Raw genomic sequence first — 18,666 nt, forward strand, 5'->3', positions numbered from 1 at the left:
CAGACATGGAAACATCTACTCATAAACTCAATTTCACGCCCCTTTTGTCACTCGCCGCGCTGCCAGGCGTTTTGTGTTCCCCTGAGAAAGAGCCGAGGGCTTTTAGGGGGCTGTGTGCGTTAGCTGTTATTGCCTGTCCCGTTCTTTTGCTGGAGATGGCTGAAAAGTTTCGTCTCAGTGTCACACATTTGGAAGCCTGTGGTTTCATATTCTAGTTTTAGCCACGTGGCTTCTTCTCCTCCAGTGTAGGAGTGGTGCCAGGGTGAGAAATCACCTCTGAAATATTGGCGCCAAACTTTTGTCAGGCCACCTTGAAGAAAATGGATCAGTGGAGCTGTGGTCAGAGCAGCAAAACTAGACAAAAGTCAGGTGTTATGACTGAGGATAGAAGACTTTATTGTGCTAATGTGCCAGAACAGACTTGCCTGCTTCCCACTCTCCAGATGTCATCACTTAAAGCAAAAATTCGAACTTGAGAGCGGGCAGAAAGCTCACCTGTGACAGCAGAGCTAATGTGTTAATGGCACTCTTACTTTACTTTGTTTCTGGACTCAGCTCGAAGCGGCCCACAAATAGCAGATCGATAAATAATTAATAATAGAAATAATAGCTTTACACCTGCAGCCGTTTAGCATCACTGACTCACAGACAAACACTGAGGCTGTCATGGCAACTGAGGTATGTAATATTATGTTAAGTGGACCGATGCTGAGGCTTTCAGCCTCGTTTGTGGCTGTCAACCTGTTTAATTGGATGCTGGAAAGGAATCTTGTGACCCCAGCTGGGCCTTGAGCACAGACAGCCAAGCACAACGGGCTCCGTTATGAAATTAGAGGCTTTTAAAGGAGTTAATTGACTCGAGTATATGGGGAGGCGATACAGCCAAGCACGAGGGGGCAGACAAATGTGCAAACACTAATCTAGAGAACTGAATTATAGGACGTTTTAATTCCACGATAAGCCGAGCCGAGACTAAAACACCTCCGGTCTTCAAGAGTGATCGATGAAAGCACTCTTTAACAGTTTGCTTGCGATGAACTCGAGGCAGTAACCCACCTTTCTGCCCATTTTCAGCTTTCTTTTTCTCCACTGCGCCTTTTTATTTATTTATTTTTTTTGAGAACACACACAGGCACCCATCAGCTCACCTCTCTTTTTGATTGGTCGCCATAACAACATCACCATGGCAATCAGCGGCATTGACTTGGATTCTATTTATGCGATGATGTCAGCTGATGTGGAAATATCAGTGTGTGCTCTTTGCTGACAGATGCGGGATGATGCAGGAATGTAGGCCGTCACACACACTCACGCCCGTTGTTTTCACGTCGTGCACATTTGTAGCTGTGAACCCACTCAGTAAGGCGTGAAAAAAAATCTGCAACAGGTGCAAGTTATGTATTTAATGCGTTTTTAAGCATGCCCACATGATGCTGCTATTCAGTGAAAAGCAGGTAAGTGGGTGACATGCATTCAGACCACTTTACCTCTTCTCATTTGCTCATTCAGGTTCAGTCTTGCTGAATGGCACTTGTACATGTGGAGGCACTAAAGGGCTAAACCTCTGATTAGTGCATGACCTTGTCTGCCACCTGCACAACAGCAAACTAGCATGTATTTCTGAATTTGGATCTTTTCCCCCCAAAGATAACTAAAAGTCTTCCTTAATGAGTCTAAACATCCTGCTGAATAAACATTAAAAATAAAAACTGCTGTCACTCTACTGCAAGCATCGCTGCTTTTCTTGATTCAAAAGCTGACAATTTATTTTTCAAGTCATGTGCATGCCCGTGTGTGTGTTTGGAGTACTTTAGGTGCGAGGAAGTGAAAAAAAAATCAATTTTTAAAAATGGCTACAGAGGACAGCTGGGGTTTTTGTTTTCTCTTTAGATGAAATGTAAATATGAGTGGGATTGTGTTATGATTGTAGGACTTATATCACTGCTGATCATGCGTATAAACAAACAAATACGGGAAGCGGATATAAACAAGTGAAAATGAGCTCTGGACAGGCAGAAACCAAGTGAGAGACACAATTTGCGAAAGCGGGATTTGGAGAGCAGAAGAGAAACTGCAAGGCAACAGAAATGAGAGTCAAAGGTCATAAGAAAAACATAGTTTACAACCCAAACCGTACGGATTTGATGCTCCGACTTAAAACTCCAAGAAGATAAGATTTCCCTGCGAGACAAAGTGCTGCAGGGATGAGAAGGGGGGCATTGTAAACCAGAGATAAACAGATCCATGTTGGGGTCAGAGGTGCCATTGCACTTATCACTTTAGCATATATACGAGTCCTGGTTTCAGACACACTTTTTACAACTTACACATGTCTAGTAGCATGCGAGTAATAGCCAGCACATGTTTGTGCTAAATCCATTTCTTTCCAACCACGATGAGAGCCTTACTTTCAAGGTTGGGTCAGAAACACACTGACACACTAGGAAAAAATTGGAACAATCAGCAGAAGGAAATGCTGCTTCACTGTACAGCCCTCTTCATCTCAGAATAAATAAAGGAACCTGTATTTTTTTTTATTTTATTTCTTTTTTAAAAGAGATTTAGTAAGTGTAAACCTTCCTTATAGGCATGGAATGAAGCAAAATTTACAGGTTTGGTGACCAGGCTTTCAACCTGTGCAGCTTGCTCAGCCTGTGTGGATTATTACACCAGATGTCTTTCCTCAGCCTATAAAATATCCCCATTCACAAGGTATAATTAAACATTTACTGCCTGGTGCAGAGCCTTCCTATCATATTTTCATGAGAGAAGCTTAATAAAAGCATTTGTGGTCATTTCACTGTAGCAAAATCATCTCCGGCAGAGAAGTCTTGCTTGGGGACACAGCATGCACGCAGCACACACGCACGCTCATACCACAGCAAAGGCTCCTCATGCACATCTGTGAACCAGAGATAGAGCACTATCTGTCCAGAATGTCATTAACTACCAGCGCTGTAGATTTATATTCACTCAGTTGTGCCATATGAGCTTGTACAATTACATCCATAGTCTGGAGATCTTCTGCGAGTGGACACGTTGACATAAAATTACCAAGTCTGGGGAAAATGTAAATTAATACCCCACATCATAGGCAGCAAAGGTTGCTAACTTAATATAATGAACGTAAATGTGATGCATAGTAAGAGATGAGACAGGAGTATGAGACATGTAGGCGTTACTAAATGAATGAGAGGGGGAACAAATGTATTTCACTATAGTACCCTCGGGCTGTGGTTTCAACTTGTAACACCGGCAGTGCCATCTACAGGTTGAGAGGAGACATAGCACCTTCAAAGACCATCTCAGGACTCTATCATTGGGCAAGATCTGAAAACCAATCATGCTGGTGTGACACCATCTCTCTGCCACTTGGGGGAAAAACTACTACTTGACCTATACCTATACCTCCAACCTGGAGTTTTGTATATTAATCTCGCCAAGCACTCCAGGTTCCTCCCACAGTCCAAAGACATCCATGAGTTTAGGTTAACTGGGGGTCCTAAATTAACCATAGAACGTGAGTGTGAATTTTTTTTTCTATATCTCTGCATTACCCTGGGACAGGCTGACAGATTGTCCAAGGTGTACCCTGCCTCTTGCCTCGTGACAACTAATATAATCTAGAGCACCCTGAAATGATAAGAAAATCAATGGACATAATCCATACTGGTCTATTTCCAAAAATGCTGATCTACTGGATTTTCCTACACAACCATTTTAGGATTCAGGGAAAATGGAATTACAACGAGAAAATATCCAGTGAGCAGCAGGTCTCTGGGTGCAAATGCCTTGTTGATGGCGGAGTACAATGGCCAGACTGCTTCAAGCTGATAGGATGCAATAGTAACTCAAATAACCACTCATTACAACCAAGCAGAAATGCATAAAACATTGAAGCAGATGGGCTACAGCAGCAGAAGACCACACTTGGTGCCACTTCTGTCAGCTAAGAACAGGAAACTGAGCCTAAAACTCACACAGACAAAAATTAGACAACAGAAAATTGAAAAACCTTGCCTGATCTGACAAGTCCTGATTTCTGCTGCGTTAGTCAGATGGTAGGATCAAAATTTGCATGGCTCCATCCTGCAATGTTGTGGTGCAAGGTTATTAAAGTTAACTTAAAATAGGCTAAAAACTGAAACATTTTGTGACCTTGGAAAACTAACGAACTAAAATAACACATATATATAGAGAAAGGAAATGTTCTTACCTTTGGTACCTGTTAATTAAGCAAAAATGTATTATTAACCTGCCTGATGACACATGATAAATGTGTTTATTGAGACTTGTGAGATGTTTACAAGACTGTTAGTCATCTGCTTTCAAAGCATTGTGTTGTTATTGGAATACCAATATCTTGCCTCAGACATATCTCCACACAATAATAATTATAAAAGACTAAAACTAACACTGAAACTAATGAAAACTAAAGTAAAACTAAATCTTTTCCAACAATAAAATCTAAACTGAAACAAGAAAATACACTCTGTAACCTAGCTGAAACTAAAATAAACAACAAAAAATGAAATAAAACTACTTAGAAAACGCAAAACTTTAATAACTCTGGTGTGGGGGATATTCTCTTGGCACGCTTTGAGACCCTTATCACCAACTGAGCATTGTTTAAACACCACAGCCTGCAGGAGTACTGTTCCTGACCATGCCCATCCCTTTATGACCACAGCTTACCCATCGTCTGACGGCTTCCTCCAGCAGGATAATGCACCATGTCACAAAACTCTAATCATCTCACACCAGTTTATTGGACAAATCAACAGTGACTTTTGGTTTCAAGTAGGACAACCAGCTCCTTACATTGATTTTGATGCTCTTTTTATTACCTTACTTCTACTTCAGTGTTTGTCAGAAAGCCGTAAAGACAAACTTACCCCACTTCAGTCCCACCCCCCAAAGTCATAAATCTGACAACACAACAATGTGATTGGTCCTAAAATAGCATTAACTATGATGATGTAGGAATACCATCGGTCTCACTGATCCCTCATTTAACTCCACCAATACAATTTTTTAAAGATTAACTTATCTAACAGCATATGAATTGATTCAAACTGGACCAGTCTTATTCAGCTAGTGTGTTAACACTATAACTTTATTTATTTCACCTCCTTTTATCTCCTTTTTCCACATAGCTCGAGTCTCATGGAGATGTTTCATGACTTTTTGTTGCAAGTACAAGCAAATAGAAGAAGCATAAATAACTTATTCCAAGACGTTCCCTCGGGATTCCTTTATAAAAGCAATAAAACATTACAAAGTATTTCTAGAAACATAAAGAAAAAAATGTCATCTAATGCAGAAATTGCCCATCAGCCATCAAAAGAAATATGTATAAAATGTGAAAGTGAATTAACATTTGCAACACTTATTCAGTAAATTATATACTGTACAGATGGTATACTGAAAGAGGCCTGAACACCGAGAGCTCAGTGTCAAGCAGAAGCCTCGCTTGAATGACAGTCGAGCACGGTTATGCTTCAGTATGTACACGGCAGATCTTTCTGGGGGGGGGGGGTGTCGCAGTCTGTTATTAGCTCCTGCAGCAGCCTTTGCGCTCCTCCTGTGCCTCGCTGCTTGGCCCAAGGGGGCTGGAGAGGGTCACAGCACTGATGGAGCCACGGGTCACCTCTCTGCTGGCCACCTTCTTATGGATCGCTGGAGAAAACGGAGACGAAGAAGATTGGCAATCAACACGGACACAAGTCAAAGTGAGGGTGTGAATGCTCTTTCTGGGCACCTTTACCTGTGAGAACTTCACTGAAAGCTGCTTCAACATTGATGGAGCCCAACGCTGATGTCTCCATGAACATCAGACCTTTCTTTTCTGAATCAGACCGGGGTTTGAAAAACAAAAAAACATTAATACAGAGCAAAATGTATTTAGCCGTGAAAACACCATATATGAGAATTTTTGCAAGACATAGAAATAAAATCAGTCTCTTATATTAGAAATATTCCAAAACAACATTAAAGAAATAACTATACAATACTACTTAACTTACCTGCAAAGTCTCTGGCCTCATCTGTGGGTACGGTCCTGAGAGTGTCCAGATCGCTTTTGTTTCCCACCAGCATGACCACGATGTGAGGGTCTGCATGGTCGTACAGCTCCTTCAGCCATCTCTCTGCGCTCTCATAGGTCAAGTGCTTGCTAATGTCATAAACCAGCAGCGCTCCAACTGCTCCCCTGTAATACCTGAGGAGGAACACACATGGGCTGGGTGTTACATTCAAACAGGAAACAATGCCTTTAAGTAGCTGTTGTGCATGAAAGAGGTGTGACCGTTAATTAAACACAGTGCAATCAGTGTTACTTAAACTGGCAAACATGTGTGAGCCAACACTGATAATCTCATAATTCCCACCTCAATTGTGTCTGTTACTCATTCGTAAATGGTGTGTGTGCTTATGTGTGTGTACCCACGCTGAGGTGATAGCTCTGTAGCGCTCCAGGCCAGCCGTGTCCCAGATTTGAGCTTTGATGGTGAGGTTATCAATCTGCACGGTCCGTGTGCTGAACTCGACACCGATGGTGGTACGGCTGTCATGGGCGAACTCATTCTTGGTGAAGCGAGACAGAAGGTTGCTCTTTCCTACGCCAGACTCTCCGATCAAAACCACTAAACACACACAACAGGTATTGAAATGGCTCTTAATCCTTTATTTGATTAAAAAACTAGATACCAATAACACTGAGTATTAGAACAAATCAAGGATAAACCTATCTCATGGTAACTTGCTGAAACATATTCTTTTATATCCAGACTTTCTGTCACCTCAAAAGACACTAGACACTATGACATCACACAGACGTGGCACATCTCCCCTGGGGCTGATTTCACTTTGGAATGAATGGAAGTTTATTTTAACAAGGAATATGCACATGCTCATGAGGCTCTTTGTAAGATTATAACGTGTAGATTATATGTTTCTATAATAGGTCAAAGGTTAAATGGTTTACAGCCGAATGGATACAGAGCGATCACTTCCTACTTTCCCTGCTCTATTCACTTCCTTGGAAATAACAGCAGGCAGCTACAGCCGGAGTTGTACCTGCCAGCTTCATTGTCTACAAATACGCAATAATACACAGAGAAAAAGACATTCATGTCTTCCTACACAATCACAGCTTAAGCAAACATGACTCACCTTTAAAGACAAAATTGTACGAATCATCAGACCCCATGCTGCACTCAGAGGCGAAGGGTTCCTGCTTTGCTAAGTAAATATCCTGAAGGCACTTTAAATATTAGCTCCCAAAGTAGAATCTAAAGAAAGAAAAACAGAAAGAAAGAAAAAAAAATCCAGCCTCAGTCCTGAGTCTCTCTCTCCGATGTGGAGAGAGAGCAAAGGCGAAGAAAAGAATGGAAAGAAAAAAGGGAACTGGTTGAGCCGCTTGCTTCTTTATCTACGCATAGTGGGTAACTTCAGATTGAGGGCAGGCAGTCCTGAGCTCTCATCAGCTGACACCCAGAGAAGGGCTGGAGGGAGGAGAGCAGGTGGAACAGGTAGAACCACTGGCAGGTAGTCATGAAGAGTCTCCACCCTCTGCTGCTCTATTCATGCACTGATTCTGATCATTTGTGGTGTGACCTCACTTAAAAGGTGGTTTCTGTGTGCAAACACACGTCATCATTCCCCACCTTTCTGATCATTAAACTTGGAGTTGAGAGTGCTTTATAGTGTACTAACTATTATGTAATACACTGCTCAAACAGAATTTAATAAGCATATAGCAACAAGTCAGTTAAACTTCTGGGACATTTAACTGATCAGTTAAGTAGCAGCGGGGGTTGTTATTCAGTTTCAGCTGCTTTAGTGTTGATGAGATTAACAACAGATGCACTAGAGAGGCAACAGTGACAGTTGTCCCTCATCTAGTTTTGCATTTGACGGTGTAAATATCTCTGACTGAACGATCAGAAACAGACTTCATGAGGGTGACTGAGGGTTCTCTATTGAGCCCAGCTGGCATTTAGTGTAGAAAACCAGAATTGGTAGATACACCACTCGTGAATTGTGCTTATCACAGATCAGAGCAGGTTCACCCTGACAGACCAGCTGGAGAAGCTGTGACAAATTTTGTTTCCTGTAACAATGTTCAGCATGACCAGTTTGGTGGTGGGTCAGTGATGGTCTGGGGAGGCATATTCATGGAGGGACGAAGGCTAGGCAACGACACCCTGACTGCCATTAGGTATCAGGAGAAAGTCCTTGGACCTGCCATCTGACCCTACACTGATGCAGTGGGTCCTGGATTTCTCCTGGTGCACAATACTTGGCCTCATGTGGCGAGAGTACGCAGGAAGGTCCTCTGGGATGTATGAACTGGTATCAGTGACCCCACCCACATTTTCTTGACCCAAATCCAATAAAACACCTCTTGGACATTATTATCATCATTATTATTATTATTTCAGTCCATCTGACACCATCAGGTTGCACCTCATTCTCCAGATCATTGATGCCCAGATCTAGATCCAAGAGATCTCCCAGGAGACCATCCACAGTCTCATTAGGAGCCTACCCTGACATTATCAGGTATGCATACTGCAAATGCAAACTGAAGCTTTGGTCAAATTGACTAGTCTGCCACATCTTTTTTTTTCTTCACTTTTGTCTTTAAATTTAGCCACCTGTAGGCTAATAATTACTATTTCTTTTAAAATATCTGGCATCCTTTCATTCCTAACCAATTACCCAGTCTATATCAATGTAGATATCAAGCATGATTTCTTTTTTCTTTTTTTTTTGTAGATCTGATGTGTTCAAAATGTTCCTTTGTTTTTTTAAAGTGTATTTTAATTATCGTGATTAACAGAACACAGCTACAATCGATCCTATATGAATACAAACCAGCAAACAGTTCAGGCTCACACAGTAATTCATAACTCAGCACTCTAAGAAGATAGCGTGTTATTGTTATAGTGACGTTTGTCTTACAGACTATTTGTGACTGTATAAAATCGGAATTACCACGTTATTTTTGTAAGAAATACAATATTTGAATCAATAGAAAAGATAAAAAAATAATACACAGTAAGTTCATTTTTGACAAGACATTTCCTTACAAATAGTGAAAATATTGATTTTAACTAACTAAATTAATATCAGAGATGAAAACACTTCCTGGAACTTTTAAGCATCATTAATAGTAATCTGTGTACTTTTCAGCAAGCTTCCAAGGCATTTAAAATTAAAATATTTAAAATATCATCCCGTTAGTGGTACCAACCTTAAAGGATGGCCAACTGTGTTTAAAAACAAAAAAATAAAAATAAAAAACCCTCCAAAAGTAGATTTAATCTTACAGATTTCAACATTTCACAAAAAACAGAAACAAAGTTCAATGACTTCATACAAATCAACTTTCATAATCAACTGACACATGTGTGGGCTGTTTTTAAATCATGTTTTATTTTTTTTTAGTACAGTACTGTTAAAAGTTAGTTCCAACATGTTCAATTCGGAGATGGATTTTCATTATTTTTTTTTCCAGCTGAGGTCAACAGACAAAGCAAAGCTATAGCAGCAGTTGCCAAGGTTACCACAACTACATTGCTGAGAATTTCAAAAGGAAAAAATAAAAATAAAAAAATAAAACAACCTAGGCTTGATTTGAGAAATTTATGATGCCACTGTACCAGAGTTGTTTGTAAAGCCGTTCCATCGTTCATTTTTCGTTAATCATTTGATTTCCATTTTATTTTGATGAGACAAATCACCTCTAGGTACTAACTGCACCTCAAAAGAGAAATTAAAATGAAGAATAAGATTAAAACGAAAGGAAAACTTGTTTCATTCTTATTCATTCTAACTGCGCCCTCTGCTTCAGAGACGCTGCAATGTGATATCTGATTATGGCTAAGTTCTGGATGGTGCGTGAAATTTGCTTAGTTGGGGCAGGGTCCTCAATAACCCACTGAGTGAGGCAATTCACTGATGATAGGGCAGTGGAAGACAGCAGGCACAGCAATGGTGCCTCAGAGGGAAAAAGCCACTGCACCTGTGAGTGGGCACTTTTATCTTGAATGACGTATTATGTCATGTTATTAAGAGCTTGCAATAAATAGTGAAAGCTGTTGGGGAACGACAGCCATTTAAGTAGAATCTTTAGAACAAGGAAAGGAGGAAATAAGGTGGATCATCTGCGTGGACAAGATACCTTCCTGCTAACACTCAGGTTTGCCACCTGTAATCAGAAAATCTTCATTTATCAATTTGCTAGTTAAATACCAGCAAACCTCACAGTAGCCATGTAGGAAAAAGAGCCAGATGCCAATCACATCACGTGGGTTCAATTTGTATCATGAAAATGTTAACCTGTAGCACTCTACTCCAGTTTTACATGAAGAAAACAATATATAGTGAAAATGGTAGGGAATCCCTTTCCAGGAGAGATTTTCACTCTTATTCTCTGCACCAGAATACCCTTTACGGTAAGAGTGGTTCAGTCCAACTCTACGGCAGCACTCTTGACAGAGATCTGGTTGGATGGTGGCAAAGAGTGAAAGTATAGGAAATGGGGCATGATCTGAGAACAGATGTAGAGTGAAGGTCTTATAGATCCTGCCCACGTTCGTTCCGTTAAGTTGGGGACAATACACTGAAATTTATTTTGGTTCTCTGTAGATGCTGGGTGTTTTTGTGAGTTAGGTATGTATGCGCATGTCTGTGTATCACTAGGTACTGTATGTCTTTACGAGGGCTGTGAGCCCAGAAGTCTCTCGATTGCAGCATTGATGTCTCCTCCAGTAGCTATGAGCGCCTGCAGGTTGGCCTCGCGGTTGATGAAGCCCATAGCATTAAGCTGGTCCAGCTGGGACTGGAACCGAACCTCTGGGGTCTGGGTCTACAACGACAAAATGAGATGTGAGGCAAATTATACTAGTACCATACTGTGACCATGTCCACCCCCCCCCCCCCCCCCCCCTTTTCTGTAAAGCAGTCATTTCATCTGAGAGCACACATGTTCACAAATTGTACAGTATTGTGCAAAAGTCTTGAGCCACCCCTGATTTCTTTATATTTTGCTTAGCCAGACTTTTCTGTCCTTTTAAAAAGCGTCCTCAAGAAGGCTTTTTGAAGGCTTTTCAATGTTTTTCTTTGGCTGATTTTCCACTCATTTCAGTCCAGTCCTTTTACCTGACCATTTTCACAGGAATGTTATTTGACCAGTTAACACAGGCCTATAAACCCAAAGACAACAACCTAACTCAATTAAGTGAGTGTTCCACCTAATTATATTTATGTATATGACTAGAGAGCTAGAGACCAGTGAAACAAAGCAGCACTTGATGACAGAAAAGTTCAGGATATCCTCAACAACTCATCACACTATTGCTGTCATTTGCCAGAAGTACTCTTCAGCGACTCATCACCTCGCTGTGGACACCTTTTACAAAGTTTATTCCTTATTCATTGCTAAGTGTTGACATTATTCAAATATTTTAAAGTGTAGTGTGTACCCCAGTGCTCACTGTAGCTATGATTACACACTTGAATTAAGAGGGGTAAGAAAAATTGAATTCAGTTAACTGCAATTTGCAATCTACTGACATCTAGTGAGATTTTACAGACTTTACCTTTAAGACAAAGGAAAAACTCCAGCAAAGACCTGACACAGGACCAGAGAGGTACATCTGGTCCTTCAGTGGATCGCCCACTGAAGTCTCATCATATATGGTCTAAACGGAAGGCGGCTGTCAAGAAGCCATTTCATAAGGAGGACAAACAGTGAGTAAAGGCTGAGGTATGTCAAAATCCAGTGTGAGATGATCTTGACAGAGGATGGAACAAAAGGCAGCAAACAGCCATAAAAGAGCTTTAAATGTCCTTCAAGAAGCCTAGAGATCTATTCCCGAAGACATGACAAAACAGCTGCCTAAGAGAGTTCAGACTATGTTGAAGAATAAAGATACTGAAACCAAATGTTGACTTTAAACCTTGTTAAAACTGAAAAAAAAAAAAAACCCTCAGTTTTTATACTTTTCCATGTTTCAATAAAACACTGGAACTATGTCCTATTTTACCACCAAAATATAAAAAGAAATGTGGCTCAAGACACAGTACTGTAATTCCTATGCATGTGTACCGTTGCGCTTCCGCCTCCACCTCCTCCTCCAGCAAACATCTGGAGCATCTGTTGCATCAGCTGCTGCTGGGCAGTGTTTGTTCCAGCACTGCTGGGTGAGGATGCAGGGTTCTCTGTGGGCATGGCCCCTCCTGTGGGTATTCCAGGAATTCCACCTGGCATCAAACTAGGATGAAGGAAAAATTAACAGCAGAGAGTATATCCACCTCAAAAATGAACGATGTTTATATGTGTGTTAGCATACCTGGGCATGAGGCCTGGTGCTTCTGTCTGCAGTGTCTGTAGGCCCTGCTGGATCTGCATCAGAGCTTGCATGGCCCGTGGATTGGTCATCACTGACAGAGCTTCTGGGTTCTGCATCTGCAACCCAACAGTTCAATGAAATTGTCAAAGGATTAGCAGTCTACATTGTGTGAGCATTACAGCTGTTTTCACACATGCACTGCAGGTTTGTTCAACTGACAGAGGTGCATTGGACAACCTAAAAGTCAGACTCAAAGGAGCTTGCAAAGAAAAGCGTCTGGACTTCTTTAAGTTGCTTGAAGACGTTTCACCTCTCATCCGAGAAGCTTCTTCAGTTCTAAGGTCAAATGGTGGGGAGTCCCAGATTTAAACCTAGTGGGAGAGTATCCCCCCACAGAGGGACAAAGGTCCCCCTGATGATCCTCTAATCGCCTGAGCCAAGGTGCGAAAATGGGTGTGGGCCCCAATCAGCCAGGGTTTCGGGTGAGCTCATTGTGAAACCTGGCCCCACCTTATCATGCGAATTCCTGAGGTCAGATGACCCGGCATGTGAGTGGGCGTACAGGCGTCTGGGGAGGGAACTCAAAACTGGATTATAGATGGCAGACAGTTGGTGTCGTAAACCACCGCCTCTGTTCAAAGAAGGTCGCTCACAGTGGACATAGATGGACATAGATGTAGCTCAGGCAATTAGAGGATCATCAGGGGGTCCTTTTGTCCCTCTGTGGGAGGGATATTCTCCCACTAGGTTTAAATCTGGGACTCCCCACCATTTGACCTTAGAACTGAAGAAGCTTCTCGGATGAGAGGTGAAACGTCTTCAAGAAACTTAAAGAAGTCCAGACGCTTTTCTTTGCAAGCTTCTTTGACTACGATGACTGAGAACCTTCACAGACTAAAAGTCAGACGCAATTACATCAAACATTTTCCAGCTACCTAGTACAGAGTTCATGCTATGTCAAATGGTGCTGCTGTGTCAGCACCACAGGTAATATTCTGCTACATTTACTGTTAGCAAATATTTCCTGCATGCTAGGTCCAGTAGTTCCCTCAAGTGAACCCTGTGAAGTACTGCTAATAGTTTGAAAGCTGACACTTTGCTGTAAATTTGTGACATGTTGTGTGGTACATGTGAGAAAGAAGAACAGTAGAAAATGTATTGATGCAGTTATCCAAAAACTGACTCAAGTGGGAAAGCGACTCAACTAACAAATAACAACTATTCAGGAGATTCTTCTAATATTCAGATTTCAGTTTTATTTAAAGAACCTGGGACATTTGCCAGCACTGCTCTAAGTGAGCGCAGCAGCACCTGTGAGGGAGCCGTTTGTGTGTTGTTGTCTTGTGGTTTGGTTGCCCAGATGGAGTCTGTTAACTATGAAATCGACAGTCACTTCCACCCTTCTGGGTGATCATTTGATATACTACTGTATATCCGTAGCTTGCCTCCACCAGTGTGTGAATGCAAGAGTGAATGAATAGTGGCATTGTAAAGTGCTTTGGTGCCTTGAAAAGCGCTATATAAATCCAATCCATTTTTATTTACTGCCAAATTCACTTCTAATTAAAAATGAAACACGTAATTTCCTCATCTTTCAATGTGTTTAATGTATTTTAACTTCTAAATCAGGTATTAAATACATATTATTTAATGATATAATTCATCATGTACCCTAAGCAGATACATAGACTGAGGCTCATTATGCCACCCTGCAGATCTAATCAGCTCCATTCTTTGTTACAGTCTTTTATAGAAAACATGCAAATCTAGAACTGCGGTACTAAACTAAACAAATATGCTGTACCTGCTGCAGAAAGATAGGCAGCTGAGCTCTGAACTGTTCCTGCAGTTGTTGGTTTCCAGCAAACAATGGGTTATTCATCAAAACCTGGTAGAGAGAAAGGGAAATACAGTCAAGCAAAATGATCATTCCACATCAGACTATGCTGCTTACTCACTAAAATAATAGAAAAATTAAGTAAATTCATTTTAGCACCTCACCACAGCTTTCAAACTGATGCTGTACCCTAATCAATATGTCTTTAGTATCACTCAGCAGCACTTTATCACTAAGCTGCTCTGGTCTAAATATGAGCTTAAAAGACAATCTCTGTATTGTCTTAATGCCAGTGGCTAACCTGATACTGACAGTACATTTAAATTGAGTTGTTCATTATGATCCACTTGTCTATGTATAAACATATGTACCTGTCTGATGCACATTCTGAACAGGAAAAGATTTAATTGTTTTCTGCATGGCTGTGCATTATATGTATGTTTAAATGTGTGTTTGTATCCATCTTTAAGCTTACCTGGGAGGCCAACTCTGGGTTTTGAGCCAGTGACTGCATCATGCTGCGCATGTAGGGAGCAGACAGCATGTTCTGCATCAGCTGAGGGTTTTCAGAGATCTGCTGCAGTAGACTCTGCATGCCTGGGCTGTTAAACATGCCTACAATAAAAAGAAAACAATAGAAAATATACACAAGAAATTTAAAAATATCAAAAAATTTGATAGTTAGATAATATTAAATTTAAGGAATTCAGGCTGGCTCTGGCTTACCATTTCCCAGACTGCCAGGATTGATGCCCAGAGGGTTCGACACACTTGGGGTGGTGCCTGCGGTGGTACTACTGCTCCCCGTGCTGCCCCCTCCACTCTCAGAAGGGTTAGAAGAAGTTGGTGGCCCCCATGGATTTGGTAGGGGCTCTCGGTTCTCTGTCCGTGATGGCTGGGCACCAGACTCGGAGCTCCCTCCCAGAGCTGAGAATGGGTTGCTACCAAACTACAAAAAGGCACATTTGGAAACACAACTGTCAGAATACTGCTAGCTATGCAATGCTGACAAAAAAGAGACAAATACTACAGAATGAGTGAGAAGTTCAACAAGCACCAACAGTGCACAAAAACAAAGCATTTGTCAGCAAGTATTCCTCACAGATACCTGTTCTCTGGCAGCGCTAAACATGGGCTCCTGGATGTCTGTGTACATCCTCCGCAAAGCATTGTATCCTCCTGGGATGCTCTCCAAGTTGCTCAAAGCCCGGTCCTGGTTGCGCATCATTTCTTGCATCATGGCTGGGTTCCTGGCCAGCTCCATGGTCTGTGAGGTGTTATAAGAACAGGAAAGGAAGCAACTGAATCAAGGTATAATTTTAAACAGAGCTCGTAAAATCCTTTTAAAAAAAAGAAAAAGAAAAAAAAAGGCAGATAATATAGTGGGAATTTAATATTGTGCTACCTGAATGACACATTCAGCCCTTCTTAGTTCTGTTTACCTGTCTCATAAGCTCAGGGTTGTTGAGCATGTGGGAGATCTCAGGGTTGCGTTCCATCAACTGTTGCATCTGAGGATTAGCCATAATCATCTGTCTCATCAAGTCTGGGTTTGACATCATGTTCTGCACCAGCGGGTTCTCCATAATTTGAGAAAGCATCTCTGGATTGGACATAAGCTGCCTCTGCATCTGCTGCTGCAGCTCCATGAAGTTAGCCGAGCCCATGCCCAGTCCAGCTAGACCAGCCAGGTCACCGAAGCCAGCTGAAGGAGGAAAGATTGGAGAGTGCTGGTTAAACACACCGCATTGCTCAAACAGTGAAAGGTGTCTGCCTGTATAAAATTACACAAAGTTGCACTTACTCAGTATGTTGGGCGTCTGTGTGGGTGGTGGGGCCGAGCCAGTAGAGCCTGTTGTGGTTGAGGGGTTGGTGCCTGGATTTGAAGTGGAGGTACTGCCTGCTTGGGTGGATGTTGAGCTGGAGGCTGATGTGCTACCACCATCTGCCGCCCTACAGAGAGGATTTTTTGGGGACAAAAGACAAACTTAGTAATGCTGTGAGCGCCTTGTGCTTTGAAGAGAAACATGAATCCAAATGCACAAAAAAGACTGAACTGTAAATCTAATGAATCCTTTTTGAAGACAGACACGAAGCATTTGGTTGAATCAGCATGGTTTGTTGACTTACTTGTGTGCTGTTTTTATGACCAAGTGCACTGTCAGGCCATCTTTGATGCCATGTTGGCTGAGGCTGTCGCCATCTTTTAAGATTTTCCCTGCAAAAATCAGAACCAGCTGGTCCTGTTTGGCTTTGAACCGCCTCGAGATCTCTTCTTTAAACTAAAAGACAAGAAAAAAGTAACAAACTTAAGAAGTGAACCAGAAAATGTCTTACAAAAAGAGAAGAGATGGAGACAGAAACTGGAAATGAAAATTACAATGTAAAGGAAGAGATGATTAAACTCACGTGACATGCTGCTATTATCTGGTTCTGTTTTGATGCAAACCTCTGGCATTACAGATGCCATTTCTAAATATCCTATTATCTGGGACCATGCACTCTAAATCTATCAGATTACCACTAGTCTTTCAACACTTTGTGAAAATTACTTTAAAAGAAAATAGTTTTTCCCTCTGGCAAAAACTGGCAGCCTGTAATGGGTGTACTCCTCCTCTCGCCCCTATTTCCTAACATTAGCATATGGTTTGTTCTACCATTTGTATCTAATTGATAAAGTACACCTTTGATGAGTATTTTAAGGACAAAGGAAAAAGAAATCACTAGCACCCTATAATCGGCCTTCCTGACTGCAATCAGCCCATTAGAAAATCAGAGTACCTATGGGTAGTGGTCAATGTCTACCTGTTACTTTTCATCAACTTTACTCTGTTTGATAAAACATGAAAAGCTTTAAGACTGCTTTCTGTAAAAGAAGGATTTAAAAAAGGAATCAGTATCATGGTTTAATAATGGCCCAGAATTGTTGAGTACTATCGTTTCGTGTGTATCACAGGGGCCTAGCAGCCTCTGTGTAAAAGCAGCACAGAATCTACACAAGTAAATATGCATGATTATACAATGCAACTTAAACAATTTAATACTTATACGTGTAACCTGGTCATTGCACTAAATGTTATGTACATCAAACAAACACAGGCCCATGTGCATGAACAGATTAAAGAACATGGCTAGCATGTATGAACGGTGAAACCACAACCATTCAGTGGCAACGCAGCCATAACAAACACAGCTGAAGAGATTATCGTTTTATTGTGATTAAAAAGACTGCGTTATGCTTTCACTGTCCCACGTCGCCAAGCCAACAGTAACACTGAGAAACTGTATATTCCCAAGAAAGCCCAATGACTCAGGGGCAGCACTGAGAATGTTCTAGAGGGAAAGCAAAGTTTAGCTTTCGCTAAAGCCGTCGGGCTGAAACAGAAAATTAAAGTATGTTGTAAATCTGAAACCCCTGTCGTGGTTACACCAGCTATCGGTTATATCGGTTCCTACTTGTGGTAGTGGCATAACTAAAGCGTCAGCTGACACTTGTTTGGCTACATAGTTAGCTAATGGCTCTGCTAGCAAGTTGGCTGGCTAACTTGCTAAGTGCTAACAGTTAGCAGGCTAACCGGTTCGCAATTTCATCTATTGATGTGTGGTCATATTCCTCGATTGGATGTCACCAACGTTAATATCACCGAACATTTGTTACCCTAAGCGGGAACACTTCCGCTACACACAGTCCCTTTAATTTCACAAAGCCCCTGGTTGCCGGCTAGAGTGACGACAAATGCTAACAGGGCTAGCTCGTTAGCTTCCTAGCTGAACTTGTGGGCAGAGGCATGACGTTAGAGGCGCAGCAGCTAGCTCCCCACCAGCAAAACCCAACCAACCTGAGTAACAGAGGCATCTTCTGCGATGGCGATTTCTTCTTTGTCTTTAGGAGTTTTCACTGTGACCTTTATAATAGTTCCCTCGGAGGCTTCAGGTTTATTATTGTTGTTATTACCAGGATCTGCGGCGCCTTGGTCAGCCATCTTTACTCCGCCGATGGAACAGCTCGGGTCTTGGCGTCGGCTTCCGGATCATGAGAGGTCAAACCTCTTTCCAGAACGAATTTCACAAGCTCCCGTATGTACGCTGTCTCTGCCTGGTCATCATTGGTCATCACATGTATCACCAGAGGAAACGGATGTTCTAAAACATCACACGTGTGATTAACATCCCCACCCCCCAAATAAACAAAATCGGAAATGACTTTCTAAAACATGTCTGCACTATAATCAGGCTTTTGGCAGCAAATCGGGTATCTTACATACATTCTTTATTTGTATTCTTATTTATTTATTTAGGTATTAGGTGAGAGATAAGCCACCCAAGCTTTCATACATTTATCGATTTTCTCTATTCAAACTTTACAAAAACAAAACAAAATTTATTTAAACTTAAAGCATGTAGAATCAAAACGTTCTGTTTCCTCAAACTTTGTAAATAGAAAATGTAATAGTAAACAAATTAAGT

General features: G+C 41.5%; 2 protein-coding genes across 2 annotated transcripts; both read right to left on the minus strand.

Moving 5' to 3' along the window:
- Nucleotides 1-4,750: 4,750 nt before the first annotated feature.
- LOC102785283 (ras-related protein Rab-25-like) lies at nt 4,751-7,483 on the minus strand. The gene is made up of 5 exons (XM_006787785.3): nt 7,174-7,483; nt 6,449-6,644; nt 6,027-6,220; nt 5,768-5,848; nt 4,751-5,679 (listed from the first exon to the last, which is right to left on the minus strand). The coding sequence occupies exons 1-5, from the start codon at nt 7,208-7,210 to the stop codon at nt 5,555-5,557; spliced, it is 633 nt and encodes a 210-aa protein (XP_006787848.2). The 5' UTR covers nt 7,211-7,483; the 3' UTR covers nt 4,751-5,554.
- A 1,939-nt stretch (nt 7,484-9,422) lies between these two features.
- Nucleotides 9,423-18,250, minus strand: ubqln4 (ubiquilin 4). Its single transcript, XM_006787784.3, has 11 exons — nt 18,039-18,250; nt 16,330-16,481; nt 16,004-16,152; nt 15,642-15,904; nt 15,308-15,466; nt 14,926-15,148; nt 14,675-14,814; nt 14,167-14,250; nt 12,363-12,478; nt 12,119-12,284; nt 9,423-10,876 (listed from the first exon to the last, which is right to left on the minus strand). Exons 1-11 carry the CDS (start codon nt 18,180-18,182, stop codon nt 10,724-10,726), a joined length of 1,749 nt encoding a protein of 582 aa, XP_006787847.1. The 5' UTR covers nt 18,183-18,250; the 3' UTR covers nt 9,423-10,723.
- Nucleotides 18,251-18,666: the final 416 nt, after the last annotated feature.

The sequence above is a fragment of the Neolamprologus brichardi genome, chromosome 22, assembly GCF_056152115.1.
Source record: "Neolamprologus brichardi isolate AB-2024 chromosome 22, ASM5615211v1, whole genome shotgun sequence".
Classification (NCBI taxonomy): Eukaryota; Metazoa; Chordata; class Actinopteri; order Cichliformes; family Cichlidae; genus Neolamprologus; species Neolamprologus brichardi.